Source organism: Neophocaena asiaeorientalis, unplaced genomic scaffold (genome assembly GCF_003031525.2).
Source record: "Neophocaena asiaeorientalis asiaeorientalis breed wild unplaced genomic scaffold, Neophocaena_asiaeorientalis_V1.1 scaffold469, whole genome shotgun sequence".
Classification (NCBI taxonomy): Eukaryota; Metazoa; Chordata; class Mammalia; order Artiodactyla; family Phocoenidae; genus Neophocaena; species Neophocaena asiaeorientalis.
Genome location: NW_020172691.1, coordinates 1,383,762 through 1,403,781, shown reverse-complemented (window position 1 = coordinate 1,403,781; position 20,020 = coordinate 1,383,762). Strand labels below are relative to the sequence as shown.

General features: G+C 57.8%; 3 protein-coding genes across 4 annotated transcripts in view; 2 read left to right on the top strand and 1 right to left on the bottom strand.

Annotated features, from left to right (window-relative positions):
- LMNB2 (lamin B2) overlaps positions 1–6,454 on the top strand; it is a 20,304-nt gene extending 13,850 nt beyond the window's left edge. The window contains exons 5-12 of the mRNA XM_024740090.1: positions 956–1,126; positions 1,217–1,342; positions 1,472–1,692; positions 1,788–2,061; positions 2,140–2,247; positions 2,763–2,882; positions 3,064–3,177; positions 3,786–6,454. Coding sequence (XP_024595858.1) covers positions 956–1,126; positions 1,217–1,342; positions 1,472–1,692; positions 1,788–2,061; positions 2,140–2,247; positions 2,763–2,882; positions 3,064–3,177; positions 3,786–3,827 — 1,176 coding nt within the window. The 3' untranslated portion in view covers positions 3,828–6,454. The remainder of the gene's footprint in view (positions 1–955; positions 1,127–1,216; positions 1,343–1,471; positions 1,693–1,787; positions 2,062–2,139; positions 2,248–2,762; positions 2,883–3,063; positions 3,178–3,785) is intronic.
- A 425-nt stretch (positions 6,455–6,879) lies between these two features.
- Positions 6,880–20,020, top strand: part of TIMM13 (translocase of inner mitochondrial membrane 13) — a 22,433-nt gene continuing 9,292 nt past the window's right edge. The window contains exons 1-3 of one of the 2 annotated variants that reach the window (XM_024739965.1): positions 6,884–7,084; positions 7,139–7,207; positions 7,381–7,834. In XM_024739965.1, coding sequence (XP_024595733.1) covers positions 6,965–7,084; positions 7,139–7,207; positions 7,381–7,479 — 288 coding nt within the window. In that variant the 5' untranslated portion in view covers positions 6,884–6,964 and the 3' untranslated portion in view covers positions 7,480–7,834. Of the gene's footprint in view, positions 7,085–7,138; positions 7,208–7,380; positions 7,835–20,020 lie in introns of those variants that run through there. The other variant, XM_024739964.1, reaches the window with a different exon arrangement.
- TMPRSS9 (transmembrane serine protease 9) overlaps positions 16,274–20,020 on the bottom strand; it is a 59,300-nt gene continuing 55,553 nt past the window's right edge. Inside the window, exons 17-19 of the mRNA XM_024739963.1 lie at positions 19,984–20,020; positions 19,711–19,847; positions 16,274–19,234 (exon numbers count right to left, since the gene is read on the bottom strand). The exon at positions 19,984–20,020 is cut by the window's right edge and continues 247 nt beyond it. Of these exons, the coding sequence (XP_024595731.1) occupies positions 19,073–19,234; positions 19,711–19,847; positions 19,984–20,020 (336 nt within the window). The 3' untranslated portion in view covers positions 16,274–19,072. The remainder of the gene's footprint in view (positions 19,235–19,710; positions 19,848–19,983) is intronic.

The following is a 20,020-nucleotide window of genomic DNA, read 5'->3' as shown; positions in this document are numbered from 1 at the left end:
GCTGAGGTTCAAACACAGTACTTTATAAATGCTTGGCTTTCTTTAGAAACAATTCCTATTGTTCCACAAAACAGTGCCAGAGATGAGTGACTGATGTCTGTGGAGTGAGCGTCGTCAGAGGCCCTGAGCTCTGGGGCTGCCCCCTCTGCCCTTGACTCCACCGCTGTCTAATCAACTCCTGGCACATGTGGCTGGGGCATCTGTCAGCTGGTCACTGTCTCGACCCACTGCTGTCCTGTCTCGGACCTCAGACACCCGGGATGGGCTCCATCAGGAATTCTTTTTTTTAATAACAGCTTTATTGAAACATTCCCATACCAGAAATCTTTCAAAGTTTACAATTTAGACTGGATTTTTAGTCCATTCACAGAATTGTGCAGCCATCACTGCTTAATTCCAGAACATTCTGTCACCCCCCCAAAAGAAACTGTACCCGTTACCATTAGCGTTCCAGTTTTTTTAATATAACAAAACTACTTTAAAGTATACAATTAATTTAATGAAATTTAGCACATTCACAGTATTGTGTAACCATCACCTCTAATTCCAGAACATTCCATCACCCCAATAGAAGCCCCGTCCCCATCGGCAGTCACTGCATCCCCCTCCCCAGTCCTTGACAACCACGAACCCACTCTCTGTCTGTGGGTCTGCCTGTTCTGGACGTTTCCATCAGTGGAATCACACCCTGTGGGTCCTTCTGTGTCTGGCTTCTCTCACTGAGCATCGTGTTCTCAGGGTCCATCCACGTTGTAGCGAGTGTCAGGGCTTCACCCCTTTTCATGACTGTGTTGCTCCCGTGTGTGGAGGGACACGTGTGTTGATCGGCCGTCAGCTGGGAGACGCTGGGCAGCCGCTCTTCAGTGGTTGTGAACCGTGTCCTCGGTCCAGCCCCTGGTGGGTCCGGGACGCTGGTGATGAGGCCGGGGCGGTGAGCGCGCGGCTGTGTCCCCAGGAGGTGCGGGAGACGCGACGGCGACACGAGCGGCGCCTGGTGGAGGTTGACAGCAGCCGGCAGCAGGAGTATGACTTCAAGATGGCCCAGGCACTGGAGGAGCTGCGGGCGCAGCACGATGAGCAAGTGCGGCTGTACCGCCTGGAGCTGGAGCAGACCTACCAGGCCAAGGTGCGCATGTGCGCCGCCCTGCCCCGCCAGCGCCGCGCCCAATCCCGCGCGGGCTCTCCCGGGCTCTCACGCACTCTCGTGTCCCCGCAGCTGGACAACGCCAAGCTGAGCTCCGACCAGAGCGACAAGGCCGCCAGCGCCGCTCGGGAGGAGCTGAAGGAGGCCCGCATGCGGGTTGAGTCCCTCAGCTACCAGCTCTCCGGCCTCCAGAAGCAGGTGACTCGCCAGAGCCCCCTGACCCCTCCTCAGGCCCCGTCCCGTCGTCCCTCCCGCCGTCGTCGGTGCGGGGAAGAGGCCCGGAGGTGGCCGGGCTTCCCCCTGTGACGCGCGTGGACCCCGCCCCAGGCGAATGCGGCCGAGGACCGGATCCGGGAGCTGGAGGAGACCGTGGCCGGGGAGCGGGACAAGTTCCGGAAGATGCTGGACGCCAAGGAGCGGGAGATGACAGAGATGCGGGACGTGATGCAGCAGCAGCTGGCCGAGTACCAGGAGCTGCTGGATGTCAAGCTGGCCCTGGACATGGAGATCAGCGCCTACCGCAAGCTCCTGGAGGGCGAGGAGGAGAGGTGGGCGCGGCGCGGCGGGGGTGGGGGTGAGGCGAGCGTGTTGTCCCGGGCCGGGCGGGTTGAGTCACCAGCCACCCCGCGACCCCGCCCCCCAGGCTGAAGCTGTCCCCCAGCCCGTCATCGCGCATCACCATCTCGCGGGCCACATCGAGCAGCAGCGGCAGCAGCGTGTCCGTGTCCGGGCGCCTGGGCCGCAGCAAGCGGAAGCGGCTGGAGGTGGAGGAGCCACCGGGCACGGGCTCCAGCGGCACCGGCTCCAGCAGCAGCAGCTTCCGCCTGGCCCAGCAGGCCTCGGCCTCGGGCAGCATCAGCATCGAGGAGATCGACCTGGAGGGCAAGTTCGTGCAGCTGAAGAACAGCTCGGACAAGGTGAGGCCCCCACCCAACCCGTGGGGAGCCCGCTGGGTCTTCTCAGAGACGTGGGCCAACGCCCGTCCCCTTTGCCAGGATCAGTCTCTGGGCAACTGGAGGATCAAGAGGCAGATCCTAGAAGGGGAGGAGATCGCCTACAAGTTCACGCCGAAGTATGTGCTGCGGGCCGGCCAGACGGTCACGGTAGGTGGCTGCGGAGAGGGAGCGGGCAGGATGTGCGGTGCGACTGGGATGGGGTGGGGGGACCGGAGTGCGGGGGGAGAGCATTACAGGGACGGAGCCCCGGCACTGAGAACAGCTGCCTGCTGTCACAGATCACCTGTGTGCCAGTGTTTCTTCATCTGGGCTTCCCTGGAGCCCTTGGGAGGGCCTAAGTGATGTGCTGGGGGTCCATGGTGGAGGTGGGGCTGAGTCCAGACCGTCTGGGCTGTCTGTCCAGGCACTGGCGAGACACATGACAGCCAATAGGCATGGACTCTAGGGCTTCCGATTCCAGCCTGGCCCGTTTGCCCTGGTCACTGCGAACCTCAGTCTCTTCTTACATACCCTGGTGACTGTCATCTCTAGCCAGGACCCAGTAGGGCCAGGAGGATTAAACACCCAGGGCATCGAGGGAGCCTGTGATAGAGGGCCGGCTGGTGGTACATGCCACTGGGACAGGAGCTGACATTAACCGTGAGGCCCTCCTGTGTCCCCAGGTATGGGCAGCCGGTGCAGGGGTGGCTCACAGCCCCCCGTCAACGCTTGTGTGGAAGAGCCAGAACAGCTGGGGCACGGGCGAGAGCTTCCGGACCATCCTGGTCAATGCTGACGGGGAGGTGAGCACCTCCCTCTGCCTCGGTCCTGGCATCCCTCCTGGGGTGGGGACTTGGCCAGCAGGGCACGTGAGCGCAGCTTGGGCCTGGTCCTGGGCATCCGAGCATCCTGACCACCTCGCCTGTGGACCGGGCCCCCAGCACCTGGGGTGGCCGTCTGCAGCTGCTGTGTCGTCTTGCACAGGAGGTGGCCATGAGAACCGTGAAGCAGTCCTCGGTGGTGCGGGAGGCCGAGGACGGGGAGGAGGGTGAGGACGAGGCGGCCGAGTTTGGAGAGGAGGATCTTTTCCATCAGCAGGTAGAGGCTCCCAGGCGGCACGCGCACACTCGCACGTGCACACGCCTGTGGGCCCTGTTTACGCGGCTGCTCTGGGCACCTCCCAGGTCTCGCCCTGGCTCGGCCAGGCCGCAGAGCTCACAGCCAGAGGCAGGCCATGGAGCCAGCTGCCCTCGCCTCCCGGGCTTGCTTGTTGTGTGGACCTTAGGGTACTGGCCCGGGCACCCTGGGAGTGGGGTGTTCAAAGCCTGTTGCATCTCAAAGTGACTCTGGTGGAGCCCTGAGGGTTCTCAGCGAACCCCGTTACCACGTTTCCTCCAGAGTGGGGTGCTGGTGGCTTAATAATGGCTTTGGGGGAAAGGTGGGGAGCCAAGGAACCACACTGAATGAGATATAAGTGCAAGATGCTCCAGGGTCTGAAACAATTATACCGTGTTCTGTAGCTCAGAACAGAGGTGAGGGAGACATGGAAGGTTCTGGAACAGGGACCATTGAGGCTGGGGTCATCTTGCTGGGAGCTGAGCTTCTCATGGTGGCTCAGGCCCTGCCCCGGTCCAGGCCCTCCTGGAGGGGGCTGGGGCCACCAGCCACCTTCCTGGCCTCCTCACTGGTGCCGTCCTTCCTTGCAGGGGGATCCGAGGACCACCTCTCGAGGCTGCCGCGTCATGTGAACCGAACATGCCTCGTCACACGTCTTTCTTTATCCAGGGCCACTGAAAACTATTTTTATATCATTGGCTTCTTTAGTCCTTGGTACATTTCTAGAGAATTTTTAAGCGAACTGCCAGAGCCTGGGGGTGGGTCTCTGCTGAACTTTCCTGTCGCTGGGTTTCCCTGGGCCCTTCATCACCACTGTCCAGAGTGTTAAGTGCCCCATTCTCACCTTTCGGTTGAGTTTGGGGCCCAGGAACCGAGTGGCTAGCGGGCTTTGGGCTGGGAGTCCAGGGGGCCCGTCCAGCGCTTCGGTCTCAGCTGCAGCCTGGGGTCAGGGCGGGAGAGGAGGCCTGAGGTGGACAGAGCAGAACTGCACGTAGGAATCCAATAGTTGTTTGTTTTATTAAGCTTTTAAAAAAAACAGATTCAGAATCCAGGTTCTGACCTGGTGGGGGGAAGGGGCACCCTGTGGAATTTTGGTGGCTCAGCCAACCGAGCACCAGAACAAGGGAATCGCAGGCTTTTACCGTCAGGCCTGGGCTTCGGGGTTTGTCACAATTTCTGCTCTGCTCTCAGGAATTGGGGTGCGTGGGGTCGGCCTCCTGGCTCCCTCTCTGGCTGCTGGAACCTCACGTTTCTGGGGCTTTCTGCAGTTGAGTTCCTCACCTTACGGGGATCTGTTATAAGACTTGTCCTCAGGTAAGCCTTGAGGGGACAGGTGTGACGAACTGGGAAACAAATGCCTTGGGCTCCAGCACGATATCCACCTGTAACCACCGCTTCCCACCCTCCTGTTGGAGGAGGGTGACTTCAGGGCGAGACGCTGGACTCCCCGTTCTCCGACTCTGTGCCTTGTGCACAGGGCACGCTGACTCACGTGTATTCTTGGGCATATACTAATATCGCGGCTTCCTCTGTAACTTCTTACTGAAATGGTGTTTCTGAGACAGACCTGCCCGGGCCAGTTGACCCCTATGGGATGGCTCCATGTCACAGTCCAGCTTCTGGCCGCCTGGCCGCCCCCTCCCTGCATCAGCTTACCTTCGACGCCTCTGCCACGTAGATACACAGAAGTTATTTTTTTAACGGATATTTATTTTTTTACATCGGTCAGTACACACATTGCCTGGATCCCACCTCAGGGGCTCATGTATGCCAGGGTCACCAGGACAGTCCCCCGAGGGGGTAGCATTGGGGCGCCTGTCTCTGTGGGCTCTGAGGCCCCAGACGGCAAACTTCTTTCAGAAAGCGCAGCTCAAGTCTTAAAAGATGCAATACTGAGCCATGGAGGTGGCCTGCCCCCACCCCAGGCCGGGAGCAGCCCGCCTGCCTCCTTTCCCTGGGGCTCGATCGTGGCGACGAGGGCCCGAGGCCAGAGCCCCGGGCCGGGAGGGTGCCAGTGGCCGACAAAACTAAGCTGCTGCTGAGTCTAGAATCCCCTGTGGACTCTGGCTTTAAGTCCGAGCATCTTTCCATGGCCACCTGAGTCCCTGGACTGCGGGCTGTGTTTCCTCTGTGAGGTCGCAGGCTGTCTTCCTTCTCCGAGAAGTAGCAGGAGCTGAGGGAGCGTGAGGGTCTGGGGAGCCTGATGAGATGCTGGGAGGGTGGGGCTAGGTGGCACTCAAGCAAGTGGGAACTGCACTGGCTACATCCTTCAAGGTATTTTGAGAGTCTCTGGGGATCAGAGGTCTGTCTTGGAATTTGGGGTCTGAATTGCTGAAGCAGTTTTGCAGGCTGGGCTGGAGGACAGGAAGGAAGGGAGAGGGCCCCACCCTCCCTGCAGGCCCAGAGGTCCTGAAAAACAGCCCAAGGGCTGCCCTAGTGCCTAAAGAGCCCCTAGGCTCACTGGTAGGGGTTGTTCCCAGCAGATGAATTTTCTTGCCTGCTTGAGATCTTGGGTGGAGCCTGGAAGTGGCCCAGAGAGGCGCTGGGATGCCCTTGGCTGGTGGGGGGAGGGTGCACTGGACTGGTGGCCACTTGAGGCTGGAGGCTCGCGACCGTCATTGGTAATCAAGTATTTGAAAACACGGAGCAGAGTCCAATGTTGCAATGTCAGCCAGGGCCTGGGAAATCGAATTTGCATTTGTCCTTAAACATACTTAACATTAAGCCACTTAAAATGATGCAGAAGCGATTCTTTTTTCTAAACCCCTGTCAAGTGATGAGGAGCACCCTTCCGGAGAAAACCCACTCTTCCCAGCCCTGGGGAGGGACGGCCTCCGGGGATGTGGCCGGCAGGAATCAACCCCTGGGAGACACCAGTGCCTCCCCCCGCTCCCCGCCCGCAGTCTGGGCGCTCAGCTGTTGCCACAGCAGCCAAGCTCAGACTTGGGCTCGTTTTTACCCACACCGTCTACCCAGCAGTTCTATTTATATCAGCCTATCCGAGCTGGGACTGACATTCCTCAAGGACATTAAAGCTACTGGAAAGGTCTTAATTCTGAGCCCGAAAGGGATCATCCGCACTACACGCTAGTGGGCTCGGTTTCAAGAACTCGGCGGTTTGGACACGTTTCAGAGATCTGTTGGTGATTTTTACGATGCATGCCAAACGTGTGGTCTTTTGTTTTCTCCGATTTGTAATACACGTTTTATGACTGGAAACTTTTTTATACAACACTCCAATAAACATTTTGGTTTTAAATTCTCCCTCTGAGTCTACTCCCACGCCAGGCTGCTGAAGCAGGAGCCCCAGCCCCTAGTGAAGCGGGTGTCTTGGGATCCTACCCTCTGACCCCGCGGCCCCCTAGTTTTCTGCATTCTTTTCCCACCTGATGCACTGGCACTCCGCAGTGCTTTTGGTCACGTGACGCCCTGGTTTAACACCCCGCCCCACAGCCCAAGGCGCAGTATAGACGCTCCCACCGCCCCGTGCGCAAGCGCGTAGGGACCCTTGACGGGGCGGAGCCTGAGCGCGGAGGGGCGGGCCTCTGGTACCGTGTCCCGCCCTTCTCCCCGGAGTCCTACACGGGAAACCGACTCTGGTCCGCCCTTGTCTGCGCATGCGCGGGAGGACCCGCGCGGCCTTATTAGAGCTGTAGTCCCGCCCCCAGCGCGTTCGGACGCCATTTCCCGTGGGGCCGTGCGGTGTCCGACTTCCGGCGTGGGTGCAGGTGGGCACACGCTGCCGCTGTCCGGTTGACTTTGCGGAGCCATGGAGGGTGGCTTCGGCTCGGATTTCGGGAGCTCCGGCGGCGGGAAGCTGGACCCCGGGCTTATCATGGAGCAGGTGAAAGTGCAGATCGCCGTGGCCAACGCGCAAGAGCTGCTGCAGGTCCTGGGCCGCCGGGGGCCGGCGTCGCAACTGAGGGCTCGCGTGTCCCCACAGAGGATGACGGACAAGTGCTTCCGGAAGTGCATCGGGAAGCCGGGGGGCTCCCTGGACAATTCGGAGCAGGTAAACGCGGGGGGCCGGCGGGGTTTGGGCCCGGACCCGGCGGGGAGGCCTCTGCGCGTGCACGCGGACTAACTGGGCGACGCGATGGGGCCGTGGCGCGTGCGCAATCCGCTGCCGGGGTGGGGGCGCTGGCCGCGGTCCAGACCTGAGCCGTGCGCCCTCCCCGTCCCCAGAAGTGCATCGCCATGTGCATGGACCGCTACATGGACGCCTGGAACACCGTGTCCCGTGCCTATAACTCGCGGCTGCAGCGGGAACGAGCCAACATGTGACCGCCACGCGCCTGCAGGCCACCCCCATCCTTGCCCTAGTCCCGGACCCATTTCCGTAAATGCTGTTTGTGAGGCGGGGGCCAGCCTGTGCGTACTGCCTGCCAGAAGTTTATGAGAACAGGATTGGTGCTGGGACAATTGGGACTCTTCCCGGCCCCTCCGCCTACATGCACACGTGTTAGTGAGTGTAGCTTGGGTCTTGGGAGAGCCCTGGCCCCGCTGCCACCGCCCCTTGTGCGCCCGTTACCGAATTAAGTCCTGTGGACCCTGCTGGGGCCGCAGCAGAGTTGACATAGCACGAGTATTATTCAGTGGCCGAATAAATGGAACAGCGGGAGCTAAGTTCACAGCTGAACTTCTCACCCACCTGGCGAGGCGGGATTTAATTTTAAAGGGAGGAGTGAGGTTAATGATTGGGAGGTACACGCATTAGCCTACTGGGGAAGGGGCAAGGCTTTTTTGAGGGAGTTGCGCGGGGCGGGGGGGACACCGTTTTTATCCTGTTTCGGTCTTTAATGTATGTACTGGCCTCTGGTAGGTGTGTCATTTAATATGTTAATATAGTAAAATCAACACATAATGAGGTTCAGGGTCTGTTGGGGGTTGGATTTGCCGCCATCTTGGTCCCAGCTGGTTCCACTTGTTTTTTTCTTTGTGCGTGTGGCTTCGTCTCTTATCTCTGGACCCTTTAACTTACAGATTTATGTTCACTCCTGCTGAAGGTGTGGCGGGGAGGGTGGCAGATTTTGAGCAAAGACCTGGCTTAGATCTGGCAACAAAATGCCCCCTTCCCTTGTTACTGCTCCTCATTCTTGAGGGGGCACTGAAGGGCGAAGGTTTGAGTGCTGAAGCTGCTTTTTGCCGAACGTGGGTGTAATTTTTTTCTGGATTTCTGACTAACCTAAAATAAGTTTGATTGTCACCAGGATGCAGTCCCAGTTGCTTGTATTCTTGTGTTAGTATCATCTGAAGTTTGATGGTTTCAAGCCGTTTACTAACGAAGTTGACAAGGCAGTCAAGGAGACAAGGCCCGAAGGTGAGCTGGAGGATGATAGCAGTTAGCGGGCCAAGCAGTGGAAGAAACCAGTTCAGCTGCGGGGGCTCTGCGTGACCACATCCCAGATGGAGCTTGGTTCTTGACCTTGTGTTTTTTTTTTTTTTTGCGGTACGCGGGCCTCTCACTGTTGTGGCCTCTCCCTTTGCAGAGCACAGGCTCTGGACACGCAGGCCCAGCGGCCATGGCTCACGGGCCCAGCCGTTCTGCGGCATGTGGGATCTTCCCAGACCGGGGCACGAACCTGCGTCCCCTGCATCGGCAGGCGGACTCTCAACCACTGTGCCAGCAGGGAAGCCCTAATTTTCCTTTTTTATTTTTTTTATTTAAAAAATTTTTTTTCGCAGTACGTGGGCCTTTCACTGTTGTGGCCTCTCCCTTTGCAGAGCACAGGCTCTGGACACGCAGGCCCAGCGGCCATGGCTCACGGGCCCAGCCGCTCCGCGGCATGTGGGATCTTCCCGGACCGGGGCACGAACCCGTGTCCGCTGCATGACCTTGTGTGTTACATCTATGTAACCACTGAGCTTGTTCATAGATCTCTTTTATGTTGACCTCAGTCTGACCAGAGTTATCGACGTACGTGCAGCAGGTTTCATTCAAAACTGCACAGACTCCCCTTTGCTCAGCCAGGAGATAGTCAAGGGCTAGCCTGTTGTCGAGAACAACGTTTGCTAGTGAGTCTAGAGGAGTACGGGATCCTTATAAGGCAACCTCCGTGTTTTTAGACGAATTCTCAAGGGCCGGTGTGAGATCTTTTTTTTTTTTTTTAAATTTATTTTTGGCTGAGTTGGGTCTTCGTTGCAGTGCGTGGGCTTCTCATCTTGGTGGCTTCTCTTGTTGTGGAGCACGGGCTCTAGGTGCACGGGCTCAGTAGTTGTGGCTCGTGGGCTCCAGAGCGCAGGTTCAGTAGTTGTGGCGCACGGGCTTAGTTGCTCCGCGACATGTGGGATCTTCCCGGACCAGGGATCGAACCCGTGTCCTCTGCATTGGTAGGCGGAATATTAACCACTGCGCCACCAGGGTAGTCCCCCGGTGTGAGATCTTGTAGAGTGATTTCATGGTATGTGAGACCTCCCCAGGGGGCCACCAGTCGGAGAGCTATCCCTGCTCCTGCCAGAATGAGTCCCATTGTCCTTTGATCTCAGGGCTAGGTGATACCGGTGTTATGAATGGTTATACCTAGGTTCCTAGAACTTGGCCGGCCTAGTGTGCATTGTTTCATAAATTGGGCATTATTTAAGCAAGGAGAGGCTAGAGCCCACCCCAGAGAAGGGAAGGAGTTGGGGTTGTTCTCATGGGGCAAGTGGTTTATTCTCGGGCCACAAAGGAACCAGGTACCCAGGGGGAGTGCATGCCTAGCACACTTCTGAGGAATTGAACCACCTCCCTAAGTGGCTAGCCCAAGAGGGGGTTCCCTTGCAGTGTGAGGGGAGAGGCCCACCTGCGTAGCAGGGGTCATTGGGGGGTTCTTGACTAGTGGCTTTTCCCCAGGCCTCAGCAGGGCCCCACACTAAACCCCAGACAACTGGTATCTTCCCTCCCCCAAAAGTGCATCTCCCGTCTGGTCCCTGTGTGTATTTGTTGAGTGGGTGCAGAGGGCACCAGTGGGTGAGATTTCCATAGGAGTCAATCCCAGGGCACTGAAATTGTGGGGTAATGGAAGAAGCAGTGTTCAGAGTCCGGAGCAGCCCCAGGGCATTACTGCAAGCTTCTCCCTTTGGTGGGGGCTGCTGACATGGGCAGTGGCCGCAGGACTGCACTTTAGAGTGAGTGCTTTGTATTTGCTGGAGATGTTGATTTCAGGGATGAGATCCACGCTGGAAAGCTGCGTTCAGGAGGGGTAGGTCTAGCAGGTCCGTGAGCCAAGGTGAGAGTGGTGCTGTCATTCTTAGGGGCAAAATGCAACACCTTTAATCCACAGGCATCACTTTGTGGGTGGGGGTGACAGACCAGCACTGGGATAGAGTCTGTCCACAGGCTGTAATCCCCGAGAAACGGACTATTGTGTTAAGCTCTCATTTCATGTGGACAGTTATAAGGAACAGGCTTAGCCAATTGCTAAGCTTGTCCACCACATTACTTATCTATCAGTAAGTTCTTCCTTTTGAAAAGTAACTTAAGGGGTATAACAGGTTCACAGGTGTGTGCAGTGGGTGGCTCAGTAACTTCTTCCTCAGGTATGGGTGCTGCCTTCACTCTGGTATGGTGGGTCCACGGGGCTGTGCCGTGGAATTGTCAGGCAGTCTGAGTGGTCAAGATCACTCGCTAAGGTCCTGTCCACTTGGGGTCTAACTGGTCTTGTGGTTTTCCAGCCTTCTGGGTTCTCAAATAAGCCTAATCCCCAGGGGAGAAAGGATGGAAAGTGATGTCAGAAAGGGAAGGCAGTTCCGGATCCCTGGAGGCGTGTAAAGCTTTGCTTATTTCCCCTTTCTGTAAGGCGTATTTCAGTCGTTCCATATCCCTCAGGTTGGTCTTGGAGCCAGGTCCTTCAGGAATGGGCCTCCAGTACATGAGCTCATGCGGACTCAACCTGAGCTTTCCTTTGGGGGCTATTTGCATTCTTTTTTTTTTAATTTATAAGTTCATTTATTTTGGGCTGTGTTGGGTCCTCGCTGCGCGCGGGCTTTCTCTAGCTGCGGTGAGCGGGGGCTGCTCTTCGTTGTGGTGTGCGGGCTTCTCATTGCGGTGGCTTCTCTTGTTGCAGAGCACAGGCTCTAGGCGCACGGGCTTCAGTAGTTGTGGCATGTGGGCCCAGTCGTTGTGGCTCTTGGGCTCTAGAGCGCGGGCTCAGTAGTTGTGGCACACGGGCTCAGTAATTGTGGCTCGTGGGATCTAGAGCACAGGCTTAGTAGTTGTGGCGCACGGGCTTAGTTGCTCCGCGGCATGTGGGATCTTCCTGGACCAGGGCTCAAACCCGTGTCCCCTGCATTGGCAGGCGGGTTCTTAACAACTGCGCCACCAGGGAAGTCTGCTATTTGCGTTCTGAAAGGTGCTGTGGGGGGAAGGGACATCCAGGGTTGGTAAGTGTCTGGGCCTAGTTTCTCCAAGTTTCTTTTGAGGGTTTGATTTGTTCTACTTTTCTTGAGGACTCTGGTGTCCAAGTGGAGTATAAACCCCATGTAATTCCTAGAGCTCTAGAGAGTCCCTTAATTTGGGAAACAAAGGCAGGCCCACTGTCACTCTGGATGGACTTGGGGAGCCCAAACCGAGGGATTATTTCCTTGAGCAGGGCCTAGGAGACCTCCAGGGCAGTCTTGGTTCAGGTGGGAAACGCCTCGATCCGGCCGGGGAAGGTGGCAGTCACAGCCGGCAGGAGTCTGGAATTTCCTCGTGCCTGGGGCGTTACTATAAAACCAACTGGCCAGTCCTGACCTGGACACGTGCCTTCATATTGGGTGGCGGTCGCTGCCTTGACCCCAGTGGTGGCTGTAAGTGTTGGGCTTATTCCAGAGGCAGATAGGGCACGCTTCATCCCCCTGTTTAAGGAGATGGCGGAGATTGGGGGTAGTCATGGACATGATGAGCCATTGATACAGGCCTCCTGCCCATAACGTGTGCTCGGGCCAGCTTCCCTGGTGGCCTGCAGTGCAGAGGCCGGTGGGGGGAACCGTCACCCTGGGTATCCTGGGCTTTTAAAATAGCCGCATCCCAAAGGCTTTTCCCTTTCCTTTGGGGGGCGGATGGGAGTTAGTGCCTGGGGGACCGGGCAGGAGTGGCACCAGAGCTCTGTCCCCACCCTCTGCTGCTGCCCTGTCTGCCCCGTTGTTTCCTCTTATATTCCTGCTTCTCTTTTGATGGCTTCTGCGGTGAATGCCTGCTGCTTCCACAGGCAGGAGTGTAGTCTCCAGCGGCTACATCATTTCTCCCTCATTCTTCATCTGTTTGTTCCCTGAGGTCAGCGTTCCCCTCGCCCTCCACATGGCCCCGTGAGCGTGTAGGCATTGACGGCTTTCCTTTCCCCGGCTCTAGTGCCCCGATTAGGACACTTAATCCGGGGAGTTAACGGGGCCCTCTGAGCAGAGCGGCCAGAGGGCAGAGCTTTAGCCTACACCCCTTGAGCGATGGAAACCACCTGGGCCACCACGTCCTGCCTTTCGTGTCCCATCTTTCATAAAGCTCCTCCCGTGGGTGAGCCACTCTGAGTCTGCATTCTCTCTAGGGGAGCTCTTCAGGTCAGGCCGACGGGGGTAACCCTGTTCCATAGCTTTCTCACGACCACGGGTTAATCTGGGGCCTGGCTGAGGTAGCAGGGGGGCAGGGTGAGGACACTACAGGGCCTCAGTCACAGACGTGTTGTCTAGAAGTGCGGCTTGGACTTGCAGGGTTATGAGGGGCTGGAGGTGGTGGGAGTACCAGATGGTCAGGGCCCGTCCAAAGGTTAATTTGTCAGCCTCTCCGAAGAGCTGAGAAGTACCAGCTCCAGCCCGTAAGCACGGAGGACACCCTTTAGCTACGACCTGGAGTCAGAGGTCCCAGTTTTGTGAAAAGTCCCCTGGGGCAGTTCCTCCTCTCTCGTGTACATATAGGTGGAGGGGACGGCTCGGCTCAGGTCGTGGGGAAGGCGGGTGTGGCTCTCACGAGACAGCTTTTCAGTTCCAGGAGTGCCTGGTCACGATTGGGGGGTCCACTCCAAAAGTCAAGGTTCTTCCCTTTTAATTGTTCGTACAAGGGCTTAGCAATTAAGCCAAAGTTGGGAATCCCTATACAAGCATCCCCAGGAAACCCTGGAGCTGCTTTCCCTTACTAGGGGTGCCTGCCGTCTGGCACATCAGCCCCTTCCTCTCCTTAGATGGTGCCCTGTGCCCCTTCTCTACTATAAATCTTAAGTGTTCTACCCGCTGGAGGGGGAGCTGGGCTTTTTCCTTTGAAACTTCCTGTCCTCTCTCCGCCAGATGATTGAAGGCGTTAGCTGTGTTACAGGCTCTTTGGTGGGGCTGGTGATAGGAGTGTCGTCCGCATGCTGAAGTATAGTTCCCTGTTCTAACTCGAGCTCACCACGATCTTCAGGGCAGAGCCACCCAGCACGGCTGTTTCCTCGTGCTGTCAGGGTTCCTGCCTTTCGATTGCAAAATCTTAATGAGATTTTGGGGTTAGGGGCACACAAAGAAGGCATCTGTTAAGTCTAACAGAGTACCAGGTCCTCTCAGGGTTTAGGGTAGAGTAATGTGTACGGCTTTCGCACCACAGGGTGAATCTCCTCCGTAGCTTCATTTATGGCCCAGGGGTCCTGAACTGGCTGGTATCTCCCATTCGGCTCCTTTACCGGCAGAACAGAAGGGTTGCTAGGGCACTGGCAGGGTCTGAGAAGCCCTTGCTTGAGTGGGCTTTGTGCCCACCAGCGCTTCTTTGCTTAAGCGGTGTTGCTCTGGGTGATTGTGGCCGGGTCGCACCTTGATTAGGACCAAGCGGTGCCCTCCTGGCTCTGCCCACAGTGTTGCAGGACCCTACAGAGGGATTAACCCCCTTAAGGATAATTGGGCCATTAAAAAAATATTTAATTAATTTATTTGGCTGTACCGGGTCTTAGTTGTGGCACGCAGGATCCTCCTTGCGGCACGCGGGATCTTTCATGGTGCATGAGCTCAGTAGTCGTGGTGCACGGGCTTAGTTGCCCCATGGCACGTGGGATCTTAGTTCCCCGACTAGGGATGGAACCCAGACCCCCTGCATTGGAGCGTGGAGCCTTACCCCTGGGCCATTATTTTTGGCCGAGGGCAGTAGCACTAGGGCTGCAGAACGGAAGGGGGTCTTAGGTGTTTCAGTGGTAAGGTTTTTGTCTCAGATAAAGTGTAGCTGCCAATCTGTATAGTAGGTCTCTTCCTATTAGAGGAATTGGGCGTTCCGGGACATAGAAAAATGAGATAACATTCTCTCTTCCAAACCACACTCAAAAGAGCTCTATAAAATTACGTTCCTGTGACTCCCCTTCCACTCCCATCCTTGTACATTTTTCTTTGGTCATCCTGTCTTGTTGGATGTTCAGGACTGAGTAGGTAGCCCGTGTGTGACTAGAATGTCAACCGTTCTACCCGCGACGGTCAGGGTCAGCCGAGGCTCCTTCAGGGAGCCCCTGGGCCCCTTCAGCCCTCTTCTTCTTCCCCGTGTGGAACCAGCGAGGGTAGGCCAGGACACCGTGGTCCCCTTGGCTTCCTTCCGAGACCTTTGGGGCACCCCCTTCCAGTGGCTCTGCTCCAGGCACTGTGCACCCTGATTGGCCCTGAGCCCCGCCCTCCACTGTGGGTGTGGTCTTCGAAACCCTGGCGACTCATGGATGTCACGGGGTCCCTTCGGTGGTGGGGAGGAGGGAGCACCATCACAGGGTGGCTGGTGACCCTGAGTCACGGAAGCCGGAATACTGCCATTTGGTTCTGCTCGTCTGCCTGCCTCAGCATCCGCCCGCAGATCCCGGTTCTTGAAGCCCCGAAATGCTGGCTCCAGCCCTGGGAAGGGGGCCTGGGGGCCTTGTCTCCAACGTCTGTCGTTTTCTCCTCGTGTCTGGGCGCTCTGGGAAGTGGAATGGGCCTCGAGAACGGCCTGCCCTGCCCCTGACCCCAGGCTCACGTCCGTGTACACGCCGGCACTCCTGAGGCATTCCAGGAAAGCCGGGGTGGGGGGGGGGCGGTCTCCCTTCCGCCCCGGATGATCCCTGAACCCTAGTCCTGTTTATGGGTTTCTTCTTTGCCAGATGAATGCCCTCCACAGTCACACCCCTGAAACGCGTGAGGTGCTGCCGGCCGTTTTCCTCTCAGCAGCCCCACCCAGGGTCCGTGCTGGGAACGGCCTGGATTCCAGGCTGGTGTAGAGCGTGTCCTGCATTATTTTGATGGGTCTCATCAGCTTCCTCCCTTGCACTAGCTATAATCAGTGCCTTTTCTTCCCCAGAGAATAAGATGTTCAGGAGGGTTTGGACAGCCGCCAAGTGGGGAAGTGGGTGTGAATATCCCCTGGACTAAATTAAGGACTCCCTCGGGGTATCCTTCAAACCCTTGGATCTATCCTTCCAGTTATGTAGATCTGGGAAGACAAGGGTACGTACATATGGTCATACTGCCCCCTCCTCTGGGGACCTCCTGAAGGGGGAATAGCCCACTGATTCCAAAGGGCTGGTACTGAACGCGGCTACGGGTGTGCGGTGGACCGATCCGCGAGGGAGCTGTGGAGAGATGGAGGTGGGAGAGTCGGGGAGGGGGCAGCAGGTAGGGGGTGGTGGAGTGGGGGGAGGAGAAGGCATCAGGGAACCAGGAGAGGTAGGGGTAGATGACTCAGGAGTCTCAGGTGAACTGTCAGAAGTGAGGGGGCAGCAGGTAGGGGGTGGTGGATTGGGGGGAGTAGAAGGCATCAGGGAACCAGGAGAGGTAGGGGTAGATGACTCAGGAGTCTCAGGTGAACTGTCAGAAGGGGAGTAGCTGCCCTTGGTGGAGGGAGGAGGTCACGAGGACCCTCAGGCTGAGACTCCAATACCAGGAGAGAGATTAGAAGTAACCTCGCGTTTTGGGGTGTTTTTTAATTAATTAATTTATTTTTGGTCGTGTTGGGTCTTCGTTGCTGTGCCTGGGCTTTCTCTAGTTGCGACGAGCGGGCTTCTCATTGCAGTGGCTTCTCGTTGCGGAGCACGGGCTCTACGCGCACGGCTTCAGTAGTTGTGGCACATGGGCTCAGTAGTTGTGGCTCGCGGGCTCTAGAGCGCAGGCTCGGTAGTTGTGGCGCACGGGTTTAGTTGCTCCGCGGCATGTGGGATCCCCCTGGACCAGGGCTCGAACCCGTGTCCCCTGCCTTGGCAGGCGGATTCTTAACCACTGCCACCAGGGAAGTCTGCTATTTGCATTTTGAAAAGTGCTGTGGGGAGAAGGGAGTTCCAGGGTTGGTAAGTGTATGGATCCCACACCAGGAGGTCTCGGTGCTCTAACTGAAAGCTGAACCAGTATGCTTAGGGGCTGGAAGGGGAGGCGCCCTCTGAGAGGGCCTTGGTTACAAGGCCTCCTTTTAATTCAGCGACTTGACATTCCCAGACCCATTGTGGGGCTGTAGGAGATGCTCAATGTAGGTGGGTGCTTTCAGCCACCAGTCCCTGGAGATAGGGTGAAGGCGGAGTAGGAAATAAGGGTTCTCTCTCCAATCAGGCGAATTGCCCGCAGGGCCTCCCTGGCAGGCAAGGAGGTCTGTTGAAAGAGGGCGTGTCCCTGCTCGGTGACAGGTAACCAGGCAGGGAGGCCGAATGCCCATCTGGCATGTATCCAATTTTCTCTACTCTCAGCTACAAGGACCCAAGGCCTTTGAACAATGTGGAGGTCCTCTTCCTTCCCCAGCCAGGCAAAGTGATTTTCCTGAAATGTGGCAAAAACAAGATTTTTAAAGCATTTGTGTCTCAGAGGAGGGATCCCTAGGGACCTGTGATGGAGGGCAGTGGGGAGAGACCTGCCTGAGAGAGACGTGGACCCTGCCCGGGATGGCCAGTTAGGGCAAGAGGAAGCAACACAAGATGTGCTCTTGGGTTTCCGAGGAGAGCCTAGAGGTGGGAACTCTGCAGCGGTGGGGCCGAGTGTTCTACTGCGTGCTTCCAGTTGGCAGCGGGCCTGGCGCTCACCTACCCTGGTCCACGACCAACGCACCCTTTCACGAGAGTGTGTTTGGTGGCGAGCGCCCTAGTGGCCTGTAGGCACTCAGCCTGTACCTGTGGTTGCGGCACGTGCTACTTCCAAGAGCACTAGGACAGGCAAGGCCACACAGATGAGAGCCTGACGCTTCCCTGCGCCGAGAACAGAGACTAGGGCGCACATCACACACATATGAAACAACGAGGTGTTCTTGCCACGCCATGGCGTCTGGAGGGCTTCCTGTCCAGTCCAGTCCCCTTGCCAGGAACTGGTCAGACTGGGAACCAGTTGTGCGATCTCACCTCTCCCCTTGCCAGGGGGTCGGCTCTATTTAGATGACCAACTGACCAGTCCAGTCCTCTAGACTGAGGTCCGTCTCCAACGAGACGACCAGGATCCTTTCCCTTAACTTGCCAACCCTCACAGCCAAACCTCGGCCGGAGCGGGGTCAGCGCCCACCCCGTGTCAGGTGTCCCCTGGGCACTGCCCCGACCTGTAGCAAGCATCCTTGCTGTAGCTACGCAGCGCGGGGGACACTCCACTTGATCCTTGGCTGCTTTTAGATCTCAGACTAAATTCAGTAGTCCTCACTGGCCCAGAGGTTCAGAACTGGGGCAAACTGCCCAGTTATTTAGCTGACCTTGTCAGCCCCGGGTCAGTGAGTTCAGCCCCGAGTTACAGGACGGAATGGGCCCCACGTTGGGTGCCAAAATTTGTTCCCGAATTAAATCGTATGGACCCGCTCGCCTCGCCAAGGCTGGCTGCCTCGGGATGGGGGTGGCGTCCTTTTTCCATTTGAGTTCGGGAGTGGGTGAATAAGGAAGCAGAAGCTGACATGCGCAAGCTTTATTCAGTGGCCGGAGACTGGAGAAGCGAGAGCTAAGTTCACAGACGAACTTCTTGCCCACGTGGTGAGGGGGATTTAATTTTAAAGGGAGGAGGAGTGAGGCTAATGATGGGGACCCATATGCAGTAGTCTGCGGGGGAGGGGCAGGGCTTTTCCGAGGGAGTAGGGGGGGTCACCCCCTTTTTATCCTGTTTTGATCCTTAATACCTGGTCCTGGCTGCCGGTAGGTGTGTCATTTAATATGCTAATGTAGTCAAATCAGCGTATAACGAGACTTGGTCTGTTGGAGGTCAGATTTGTCGCCATCTTGGTCCCAGTGGTTCCATTTGGTTTTTTTCTGTGTGTGTGTGTGTGTGTGTGTGTGTGTGCGCGCGCGCGCGTGCGTGTAGTTCTGGACCCTTTAACTTTAACTTAAAAAGATTGTGTTCACTCCCGCTAAAGGTGGGGGGGTCAGAGGGTCGTGAGCAAGGACGTTTCTAAGGGTCGGGGCGGGAGAGTTGAGCAAAGACCTGGAGCAGCTCTGGCAACACGCTCGGGGCGATCAACCTCATGCCCTGGGCATAGCATCCGGGTTTGGACGTGGGAGTTGTGGCCACACCCCTTCTGAACCATGACCTCCTGGGGTCACACAAATAGATGCTGAGTACGGCGCAGAGAACCCTGTGCGTCTCCCCTCTAGGGGCCTCTGTGGGGACTGAGCCTCAGCGCCCCCCTCCCCTTCTTTCCCGAGCACTCCTGGGTTCCGGGTGACAGGGAGCGTCGGTCACATAAAAGGGAGCCTCGAAGGTGAGGCTGCCCAAGGCTGGGGGTGGCCCTCTCCGGGAAGGCCTCCCCGCCCCCACCTTTCCTCCCACCTCTGGGCCCTGGCTGAGGGGCGGGCAGTCGTCGTTTCTGTGACATGGAGGGCTGAGCCAGCGGGCTGCAGACGAGGGGCTGTGTTTATTGGAACAAAATACGCAGTTAGATTGCAACCCAGTTAACCCACAACCCCTCCACCCCCCGCCTGCCACCTGCACCCCCTCCTCTGGAAGGGTGGCCGGCTGGTTCCTGCCACCTTCGCGTCGCTGGTCCCAGGCCTGGGCAGCCGTTTGGCGGTCACTCTTGGATGTTCTGCCCGATCCAACCTCTCACAGCAGCCACCCGGGTGTAGACGCCTGGGAACTGGGGTCGCCCACAGCCGTAACCCCAGCTGGTGACCCCAGTTAGCACCCACCGGCCAGAGGGCTCCCTGCAGGCCAGGGGTCCCCCAGCGTCACCCTGAGGAGAGGAGAGAAGAGAGGAACTCAGAGCAGGCAGTACCTCCCCGGCAGCAGCCAAGGGTGGGCTGGCCTGATCTGCGTGCTCCTGGGCCACCACGGGAGTGTCACCTGGGCTCCCCCTGTGACCCCAGATAGTGGCTTCCACTGTGAGCCTCACTCGTATTATCTGGGAAATCGGTTCAGTGCTCGGGCGAGCGTTCATCCGCCTGGCAGACATTGGTGGGCACCCGCCTGTCGGTCCAGGAGCAGAACCGGGCCTCAGCCCACAGCCTCTGCCTGGCCTGCTCCTGATCCTCTGAGGGGCGGGGGAGGGTGCAGTGGGGGGAACGCCGGCTTCTTAGCGGTGTCCACGAAGTGGCTGTCCAGTGGAAACTCGGAGACCCAAAAGGTGCCCTGTTTGATCTAACTGAGGAAGCGCACCGCAGGGTGGGGCCTGGCTCGCGGAGCCCCGGTCCAGTTGCACAGTGCGCTCACCGAGCAGCTGTCCACGCCGCCCTGTGGGAAGCCCGCGCACAGCATGCGGCTGCTGATCTGCACCGGGTAGAAGCGGCGGCACGTCTGCTCGCTGAGGAGGCGCACGGCCGCCTTCTGCAGCTGCCGCGCCATCGAGCCTGCGGGCGAGAAGGGACCTGGTGGGCCGCGCCCTCCCTGCGCCGTTGGGACTCCCGATGGGGGCGCAGGCGGGGTCCTTCCCGACGTCCCCGGACCCTTAACCCTCGGGGGGGCGGGGGTCCCATCCGCGCCTACCTCCCTCGCGCACGGAGCCCCAGCCGGTGATGACGCA